Source organism: Camelina sativa, chromosome 10, assembly GCF_000633955.1.
Source record: "Camelina sativa cultivar DH55 chromosome 10, Cs, whole genome shotgun sequence".
NCBI classification, from domain to species: Eukaryota; Viridiplantae; Streptophyta; class Magnoliopsida; order Brassicales; family Brassicaceae; genus Camelina; species Camelina sativa.
Genome location: NC_025694.1, coordinates 11,067,118 through 11,077,819, shown reverse-complemented (window position 1 = coordinate 11,077,819; position 10,702 = coordinate 11,067,118). Strand labels below are relative to the sequence as shown.

Sequence of the window (10,702 nt, the reverse complement as noted above, 5' to 3'; positions counted from 1 at the left end):
GATTTAAAGGTTCAATGCAGAGGACGAAGTTATCCTACAAGGGCGGAGCTGGTGGAGACCGCAGCGGAGATCGAGTAAGATATCTGGGCACATGCTGTGACAATTAGTCCAGCGGTCCAGCCGAAGACAGCTCATCTTCTTAGAATTTCTGGCAAGGGTGACAAGTCTGCGCAAAGAAGCAAGAGGAAGTGGAAAGTTATCTATAAACCGAGTGGTGCATGATGCTAAGGATGTGGTAACATGAACCATAAGATGGCTAGCTGTTTCCAAAAGAGTACTATGACAGTATCTCAGATGGCGGTTCTTGTATGCTAACACTGTAGGGAACATGGGTATCACAACTTTTTCGAGTAGATAAGTCGTGAAGCACACTCTGAAGGGATCACGATTTTTTCGAGGAGATAAGAACCAGGGAAGGACGGAATGTGTCCTCTCTCACTCTTTTCATTAGTTATTTGTTTTCTACTTTTTTTGTTCTCATTCAAGATCATAGGCTAAACCTGATTATCTAGCTAATTTCGAAGATGGCCTATTAATTTCTTTGTGAATTAACGCATGCATGCGCAAATAGCGTAGATGATCTGCATAACATCCTCCAAGCGGTCCTTTAAAGAGGAAACTGAATATGCATGGTAATATCTAAAAGTTTCATAAATGTTTTTTAATTAAAACTAAAAAAGGAAAATAAACTAATATCTAAAAAAAATTCAAAAAAATCCACCAATTCTTCAATAATTCTTTAAGTGTTGAAATGATGTAACATTTTTTTTCTTCGAAATTTATCAACAATTGCTCAAAAATTCCTTACAACATGCATATGTTACCGTTTAGACTCATAGTTAACACCTAAAGACAATATTATGTTAATTCTAGACACTGCTGCTCAAATTTCAAACCCAAGAAATTTGTAGCAAAATTTACAAAAAATAAATATTCTGTTAAGAAGTTTATTTCTTCAGTTACGTTAGTTCTTCTAGCTAAACAACAACATTAATTAGCAAACCGTAAAAAAAAAAAAAGAATGTTACAAACTAAAAGATTAAGTGAATAAGATACGCAGCATTTGAAGCTTACCTCGTCTACGAGATTATTAACGTGCGCAACAACATTTGTGTGGTACCTATCTAACACATCGGAAATATTTTCTCTAGCGTTCACGACTGGGTCCGCCATTGTAGCTTTTGCAAATGAACCAGCTGATAAAAAAAAGAAGAATAAAGTAAAGTAAAAGCTTGGGAAATGAAATTAAGATGAGAAGATGATGTTGATTAAGATGAGATTATATAGCCGAAACGTGATCATTTTAGGTAGGTCTTTTACAATAATACGAAAGAAGCTATGATCATCATTTCCCGTAAATTGTTTGAAACTTGATCGGATGTGGTTTACAATGACTGTGTAAGCAATATTATTTCTTCCTAAATCGTGTGTTAAGTTGTACCCACCAGCACATTGCATTAAGAATTACTGTTTTCAAAAATGTATAGAATTTATTTTTTAAAACCACATAATTAGGGTTTTCTCTAAATTCAAATTAATTAGTTTTTTTTGTAGTACTCTAATTCTTATTATTTTCCATTTGTGAGTAGTGAATTTCAAAACATCCACTTTTTATTAGTGGAAGCGGTTTAGTAATAATTGAATAATGGAAAAGTTACTGATCACATGTACTCTGGTTTATATCTTCTTTTTTTTTTAATTACATTGATTAATCAAAGAGAAATACGATCAGGAGCTAAATATATACCACCAAAAGTTTTCTGATTATAAATTACATTATACTTTTATTAAGAACACGAAATTAAAAGAATTATTCTCTTTTATTAATCTTTAAGAAAATCACTCAAAACTTAAAACTCTCTCTTATTTTCTCTAAAACTCATAAGTTATGCAACACCCTTGCATCTTCTTATATAGTAAAACCCTTAGACAAACTTTACTAATTCAAATAAAAAAACTAACTTATTAGATAACTCCTCAATCTCAAATATGTATATTTAGCTTTTATCCGAGATCAACCTCATCTTATGGAGAACATTATTCGAGAGAGTATTAAAGAGGAGAAGGCGAAGCAAGTAAAGGATCTAGAGGTTTGACTTCAACCTATAGGACTTTCGGAAATTATGATTTCGTTCGAAGTCAATCGCATCTAGTGAACAACATCCATAAGTTCTAGCTTATTTTATCATTACCATTGAAGTTCAAGTTTTATCAGTATTATCTTGCCATTGTTATCTTTGTTAGTTCAACAGTTGCTTTACCATCTCTTTCTGCTTTTTGTTTTAATCCATTAATAAGTTTTTCGATTAAGCTCCCTAGTCCGAACAAGATTAATGTTACATAGTAGTAGTCGTCTGCTACAATGAAATGTGGAACATACATGTGATAATAAACAGCTGAACCAGACCCAAATACTATTAACCGAAGACAACAAAACTGCCAAAACCTATTTTACAAGAAACTAAAACAGACTAAAGAGTTTTTAATCTTTTGACTTTATCAACTTCTCTCTGAAGAAGTCAGATGTCCAAGCTGTTCCGTAATTGTATTTACATTCCTTGAACTCCACCACAATTTCTCACTACGATCTTCAGCTTTATCCCGTTGCTCAGTTGAGCCAGGATTCTCTGAGAAGAACTGCTGCCAGAAAACATCATTCGCTCCTGCTACTGAAGGAGGAGGAGCAGCAACAGTATTGTTCTGTTCTTTCGTAACATCGGGCTCAGAGTTCATGTCGATGATCCTTGGAGAAGAAGGAGATTTGGGACGTTTATCGATACTTAGCTGTATGCAAGAAAGAGGAGGGCTTTCTGGACAAGTAGACGAGTCATCCACATCAAGTGTCATCATGCTTCTTGTTTGTAACATACTCTCACAAGAATCCGATACAAGATTCTCCCAAATCGCTATCGATGACCCTAACTGTTCAACCTGATGCTCTGTTGTGTGTGAAGACGGGCTTGTGGAACCTTCCTCTCTCACAACAACACATGTTTGGTTCTCTTCCATCATCGGTTCATCAGGCAAGAACCCGATCCTAGGGAACCTTCTTTTCCTCTCGTTTGGTTCGGGAACACACGGTGAGAGGTTCAAAGCAAGCCCTGGTTTTTCCAATACTTGAGAAACAAACGAAACCATTGTTTTCTGACGCTTCTCCATGCGTTGTAACCGTTCTTTTAGTTCTTTCACTTGCATCTCAAACCCTTCTCGTTCCTCATCTTGCTTTTGTAACTCTTCAAGCAACCCTTCTTTCTCTTTCGTCAATCTCTCGATCTGATTCTTCATCCTCACTCGTTCTGAATCCGTCAAGAGGTTTTGCTGAGCTTGAAGATTAGGTAAAGAGTGGCTATGAACAGGTTTGCGTCTATGAATGTTCTTCATAAGATGAGATTGACCTCTCACAAAATCATCATTTGCAAATTCCCACTGCTCAGGATCAGCTTTTCTAAAACCCTACAAAACATAACCCAAACCAAACTAAATTAAACAAACCAAAGTAGATGACTGAATCAAAATCAAACACACAAAACACAAAAGACCAACAAGCACTTACATATGTGTTAAGCTGACGGATAAAACTCGAGAAGTTGTTGTGCTTGAAGAATCTCGGAAGAAGATCTCTAGAAAAGTCCGGGGGATTCCAAACGATGAAACTCTTGTTGCTCTGACTCCACGAGACGATCGAATCCGATGAAGAATCATCAACCATCTCATAGGTTTTTGTAAGAAAAGGTGGTAGTGAGCTTGATGAACCTCCATGATTACTCTCATCCATCTCTAAAACACTTCCAAATCTTTTAAACAAAACCACAACTTTCAACTCCTTGATTCAATCTACTGCCACAAAAAGCAGAGCAAGTTATATTAACTATAAGCTTCAAGAACCAAAGATACAAGCTTTCAAGTCAATAACTTTAGTACACATAAACTAGAGTTAAGGACTCACTAGTTTCGATCAAAATTGGATAAGATTCAAAACCCAAAATTCCCTTAAAAAAAAAAAGAAAGCTTCGAACTTGAAACAAAAACCCCAAAACCTCACCACTGTTTCTCAAAATGAAGCTAAAAGCTTCTAAGAAGCCCTTAAAACCATAAACCCCTTTAAAATTCAACGAATCTAGAAACCCTTTAAAACATTAAAATCTCACTTAATCAGAGAAATTAAAAAAAAGGAACAACCTTTTATATTGCTTCTGGAACCTTCTCTGCTTCTCGAACACAAAGAAAGAAAGAAAGAAAAAAGGCTTCTCGACTTGTGTGGGTATTTAAGTAAATCAAACAGAGAATATTATCAAACAGAAACGATTTGTCTTCTTATGTGTACTTCTCTCCTTACCATTATTGCCGCTGAAATATCAAAGTTTATCTGTGGAGAGAAGACCGTAGAAAAGTAAACGAGTCGCTTGACCCGGTGGGGAGCAGCTGCAGATTTACGACGAAGATTCGTCAAACCTTTCGTCGTTTTTAATTAGAACTACGCGTAACCGAGAAACAAAAAACAGAAGAAAGAAATTAGTGAGAGATTATATAAATTTCTGGGGATTTGTGAGTTTTTTAATTCAGGATTTTTTTTTTTAGCTTTTGATTTGATGAAGCCGTGTTCGAATCAGAACAGAACAGCTGTTTCATTGTTTCTGCTAAGATTGGGTTTGGTCGAATTTTTTATTTACTATTTTATTATTATTTCTTTTTTCTTTATATCAAAATCACCCCATGAGATGATGATAGAGCTGTTTTTAGCATATAGCTTTTTTAAAAAGTATAGAAAATGTGAAATAGTCAATGAATATAACAGAAAACAAAAAAAATCATTTAGAGATCTTGTTTGTTTGTGTGGTAATGTAGAAGCATTTATGACCGTGAAAAAAAAATTAGTTGTTATCTTTTGGAATTTATAAATAAAAAAAGTCTTGTTTTTTTGGAGGGCACGAAACGAAATTGAAAGGTCCACTTTGAATATTCTATTGTGAATTTGTGATGGCATTTCGTAGAGATATCATGCATGCCTTCTTTTTGTTTAATTAAACGTCTGAAAATTCTTTATTGTTAAATTTTGATGAATCATGAAACATACTGACATACTGTATTAGTTCATGGTAAAACAAATAGGAGGATATGTAAATAGTTTTTATGTGGTCGTACGTTGTCGATATACCAATTTTGGCATAGTAATCTGCAGTTGTACTGTTGTACACTTGTACTAGAAAAACTCATCTGTAAACTAAACATTGCAACGACGTGATTTTTATTAAACTAAAGAGGATGAGCTTGGATTTGCAAAAGTAAAAAGAACAACAAAAAAAAATCAGATATTGTCCTTAATTACAACTAGATTTCGCATTATGTAAACAAGAAATTGAATTAAGTCTGTATTCATTATGTAAGTTTAACGCTACTGTATAAGAAAAAAGTCGGGTTAAACTTGAATTTCAAGTATCACCTAGGTTTTAAAGTATCACCTGAAAGAGGATTTTAAATTCATGTCAAACGTTAGATTACACCTGTGGCAGTGTTCATGTAAAAGAATATTATGATGATATCAATCCGGTTCGACGAGCAAAATATTAATATTTCTCTAAATGATGTATACGTATGTGCTTAGTTCACTGTCCCCAGTCAACGGTATATTCCAAAATTCTGATAAGAAAAAATGAATTTATTTTTTTACCCAATTAAATAAGACAATAACTATTTTTTATATAAAAAACAATTGTCTAATTAAACTATAATAGTAACAAAAAAAATGAAAAGAAAAACTCAGTTTTAAACTCGAGTAAATGCTTTCTAGAAATTGTAGATAACCAGCATGCAATCGGAAAAAGAAATTGAATATGTAACATATGTAATGTGATTTACTATTGGTTTTGTTATTCAGTACTAGAAGTGATATACAATACATGGACTAAGATCTTGAATGGTTGGTTGGTACACTTCAGACCGGACTAAAGTCGGACCACTCCTCTATTTTTTACCATTCACACTTGTTGATAAACTCTATACTAATATCGGACCAAGTATAGACCAATAAAAATGTTATTATAGAGTGAACAATAACTCTATATTAAAATATAACTATTTATCCACATTTTTCTAGTTTACTTTAAAAATGCTCTATATTCTAAGATGGAGCTGAGCTACCAAATTACTAATACTTATTGGAGTGTGCGGTATGAACCAACCATTCAAAACCTAAATAAAATTGTTTAATAACAATGAAATGTTGTAAAACACTGGATGGTGGACTTCATAACCGGCCAATGTACAGCCCGTCCATGTACGGCCCATCAGACATAGGCCCATCGGCCATTACCTATTCCTAGTCGGTTTTAGTCTTTGTCTTTGTACTCTATATATATGTGTAACCTCGTTGAGACATTAATAATAAGAATAAGAACAAGAGATTTCTACCTTTGAATCTTCTAGTTTACAACACGTTATCAGCACGATAGTTTCTATATCTAGCTGAGTAAAAACTCTAAAACCCTAACCGCCGCCGTTCATACTTCTCTTTTCACCAAACCCTAAAACCGCCGCTTTCTTCTCCCTTTGTTCGTGGAAGCTCCTGTTCGGCAATCAGTTTGTGTTCAAGGGCAAGCAAGGTTCGTGATCAAAAGTTTTGTTGGAGTTTTGTTCGAGGTTCGTGGTCCGGGGTAAGTTATGTTCGGGAATCAAGCAAGGTTAAAACCAAGGTCTTTAGCTCCCGGTTCATGTCCAGTCAGATCCCAAACGGTGGAAGGTAAACTATGATCAAACCTCCTTAGAACCTATAAAATCGAATTTGGTACTTAATCTATAAGAACCCTAAACATACAAGTACACAATCTAACAAAGTTTAAATTCCTAAATCCTAAAACTTAAAATCGGATGTTAGGGTTGTTAGATTGTTTTGTGAATTGCACCAAAATATATCAAGCTTGAAATCGGATTGTTTGATTGTTTAAAATTGTTGCTTGATTGATTGTTGCATAAGAACCTAGAACTTGAGTTGTTAAATTCGATGGTTAAATCTAATTGTTCTAGGAATATTAAAAATCCGAATATTGCATGCATCCTTGAAATAATTAATTGAATTTGGCATAGAATTTTCCTGTAAATTTAGGTTGCATAAGAACCCTAAAATCCTAAATTAAAATCGATTTAGGTGTTTGAGAAATTCAAACCCTAAAACTAAAAACACTAAAATCGAAATTATTCTATGTTTGCATAGAAAAAATAAATTAGATAACTCCTAAATTAATTATAATCATTATCCTAAAGTTTAGAAAATATTTTGTTGTTATCTAAATTAAGAAAAAGGAAAATTTCTAAAATTATCTAAGAAAAGGAAATTCTAGTAAAAAGGAAATTATTGCATGCCTTAATCTATTTGATTTTGTTGTCTTGATTGCATGGAGTTAAACCACGAAATTTAAAGAAAAACAAGGCATGGTTCGGTCTTAAATACCGCATGACCTAAGATTAAATTGATGGCATAGTTCGGTCTTAAATACCGCATGGCCTATTGTTTGAATGCATGGTTCGGTCTTAAATACCGCATGCTAATCGGTTGTCTATTTCTGTTTATGCAGATAGCAAGGTTGAATAACCTAGACTATGCCGTTTTGGATGTCTCTGGAAACAACTACTTGAAGTGGGCATTGGACACCAAGATAAATTTGAAGTCAAAGGACTTGTTTGAATGCATTGAGGAGGATTACGATCCGACCGAAAAGAAAAAGTACAAGGCCATTCAACACATGCGCCATCACCTTGCTGAGAGTCTCAAAGAGCAGTACCTCACAATAGAGAATCCACTTGACCTTTGGACAGAGCTTAAACGCAGATACGGACACCAACAAATGGTGCTCCTACCAAAGGCTTAATTCGATTGGAAGAACCTAAGGATCCAGGATTACAAATCCGTGGATGAGTATAACTCTGAGCTTTTTAGGATTGTCTCACTCCTTAGGTTGTGTGGTACTGAAGTCACGGAGAGAGAGTTGCTAGAGAAGACTTTGTCTACTTTTAGTACTCACAATATAGTACTTCAGCAACAGTACCGTGAAAAAGGTTTCAAAACCTATGGGGATTTAATCTCATGCTTGTTACTAGCTGAGCAGAATAATGAGCTGTTGTTGATGAATAGTGCTATGAGACCTTCCGGTACAACCCCATTACCGGAAGCACACAAGGTTGATGTGGCAAAACAGAATGAGCCTAAACAGCCTAAAGAGCCCAAGGAGACCAACTACGTTCACAGAGAAAGACACTATGGCCGTGGCCGTGGTGGCAGAGGACGTGGTGGTCGTTGGGGCCAGGCAAGCCATTTTGATGGTTACGACTGTGGTGGCCGTGGCCGTGGTGGTAGGGGCCGTGGGTCCTTTAAACCGCAAATCAAGGCTAAATCGGTTTGTCACCGATGTGGTATGTCCAACCACTGGGCTAAGAACTGCAGAACGCCTAGGCATCTCATTGATGCATATCAAGAGACTTTGAAGAAAAATCCAGAGGCCAACTATGTGCATCTCGATGGTGAAGAGGACTTCGACCATGAGAATGATGATTCACTAGATTTTGAGACTTCCGATTGTTTGAAGGAAGATAACTAATTTTAGTTATGGATTTGGTTTAATTTCTATGCTTTCATGCTTTAATTTTATTTTATGTATTGGATGATTATTTAAATATTTCTTTGCTTATTCTATTTAAGTTTAAAATAAAAATTATTGTCATTATAGAAATGGCTGAGGATATGAGTGTGCTAGTGGTGGACAGTGGATCCAGCCACACAATTTTGAAAGACAAAAGATATTTTATAAACCTCATATTGAAAAATGTCAATGTTAGTACAATTGCGGGTATAGCAAATTTAATTGAAGGCTACGGCCAGGCACACATATTATTGCCTAACGGCACACATATAGAATTATGTGATGCATTGTACTCACCCAGCTCTAAGAGAAGCTTATTGAGCTTTAAAGACATTCGTTTGAATGGTTATCATATTGAAACAAAGGGTGAAGGAAGCAAAGAATTTTTATACATTACAGAAAATGTGAATGGCCATAAGAAGGTCCTTGAGACTATACCTGCACTAGCCACTGGTTTATACCATGCTAAGATTAACATGATAGAAGCTAACTTGGCAAAGCACAAAATGTTCAATGAACAGTTCACTCTATGGCATGACCGGCTTGGCCATCCGGGAAAGAACATGATGCGTAAACTAATTGATAGTTCAAATGGGCACAACCTTAAAGAAAGGAAAGTTATCTCTAAAAATCTCACGTGTGTAGCATGTGCACAAGGGAAACTTATAATACGGCCATCACCAGCCAAAGTTCATAAAGAGACTTTAAATTTTCTGGAAAGGATACAAGGTGATATATGTGGACCAATACACCCACCGTGTGGGAAGTTTAGATATTTTATGGTTATGATCGATGCATCAACCAGATGGTCACACGTTTGCTTGTTATCCACAAGGAATCTAGCATTTGCTAGGATGTTAGCTCAAATTATAAGATTAAGAGCACATTTTCCAGATTTTCCACTTAAGACTATACGTCTAGACAATGCTGGTGAGTTTACATCCCAAGCGTTTAATGATTACTGTATGTCCATGGGGGTAAGTGTGGAACATCCTGTGGCACATGTCCATACACAAAATGGATTAGCTGAATCATTCATTAAACAAATACAGTTGATAGCTTGACCATTGTTAATGAGATCGAAGCTCCCTGTGTCGGCTTGGGGACACACAGTCTTACATGCATCAGAACTTATACGCATCAGGCCATCTAATGAACACAAATATTCACCATCCCAACTATTAACGGGTCATGAGCCAAATATATCCCATCTCAAAACATTCGGTTGTGCCGTTTATGTACCGATTGCTCCACCACAGAGAACTAAGATGGGACCTCAAAGGAGGATGGGAATATATGTTGGATATGAGTCTCCCACCATTATAAAGTATCTTGAGCCAACCACAGGAGATTTATTTAAGGCCAGATACGCGGACTGTCAATTTACAGAATCCGAATTCCCTATGTTGGGTGGAGAGACTAGCAAGCTGGTTAAAGAAATAACATGGAATCAAACATCCTTGAATTGGCAAGATCCTCGGACTCTATCCTGTGATGCAGAGGTCCAGAAAATTATACATTTGCAAAAGCTAGCTACACAATTGCCAGATTCCTTTGCTGACCCAAAGAGAGTAACAAAATCGTACATACCAGCTTGTAATGCACCAGTACGTATTGATGTTCAGAAGAAACACAATAATCAAGTTGCTACAGTGTCTAACCCACGTTTAAAACGAGGTAGACCATTAGGTTCCAAAGATAAGAACCCTCAGAAGTCTAAAGGTGCAAAACAGACTGAGGATAAGGGAATTATAGAAAATACAAACATGGCTGCGGCAAGTCCTGAGGTACCAAGTGAGGTTCGGGACGCTGAACCTCAAGGACCTGAAGGTATAGATAATGATGAGATCTCAATAAACTATATAATGTCTGGAATCAAATGGAACCGTAAAGATGTCGACATCGATGATATATTTGCATACAAGGTAGCACTTGAAATGAATGAGGATCATGAACCCACGTCTATATTAGAGTGCACTCAAAGTAAAGATTGGCTAAAGTGGAAAGAAGCCATTGACGTGGAGTTAAACTCTTTAAAGAAGAGAAGTGTGTTTGGTCCGATCTTAAGGATA

The 10,702-nt window shown here is 35.8% G+C and overlaps 1 protein-coding gene across 6 annotated transcripts; it reads right to left on the bottom strand.

The window, feature by feature from the left end:
* LOC104718434 (heat stress transcription factor A-4a-like) lies at positions 2,297 to 4,619 on the bottom strand. 6 transcript variants are annotated; one of them, XM_010436184.2, is made up of 3 exons: positions 4,337 to 4,619; positions 3,554 to 3,837; positions 2,297 to 3,453 (listed from the first exon to the last, which is right to left on the bottom strand). In XM_010436184.2, exons 2-3 carry the CDS (start codon positions 3,773 to 3,775, stop codon positions 2,500 to 2,502), a joined length of 1,176 nt encoding a protein of 391 aa, XP_010434486.1. In that variant the 5' UTR covers positions 3,776 to 3,837; positions 4,337 to 4,619; the 3' UTR covers positions 2,297 to 2,499. The 6 variants fall into 6 exon arrangements, with proteins under 6 accessions (XP_010434486.1, XP_010434485.1, XP_010434484.1 ...); XM_010436183.2 differs by having other exon boundaries at positions 3,554 to 3,834; XM_010436182.1 differs by lacking the exon at positions 4,337 to 4,619 and adding an exon at positions 4,180 to 4,330.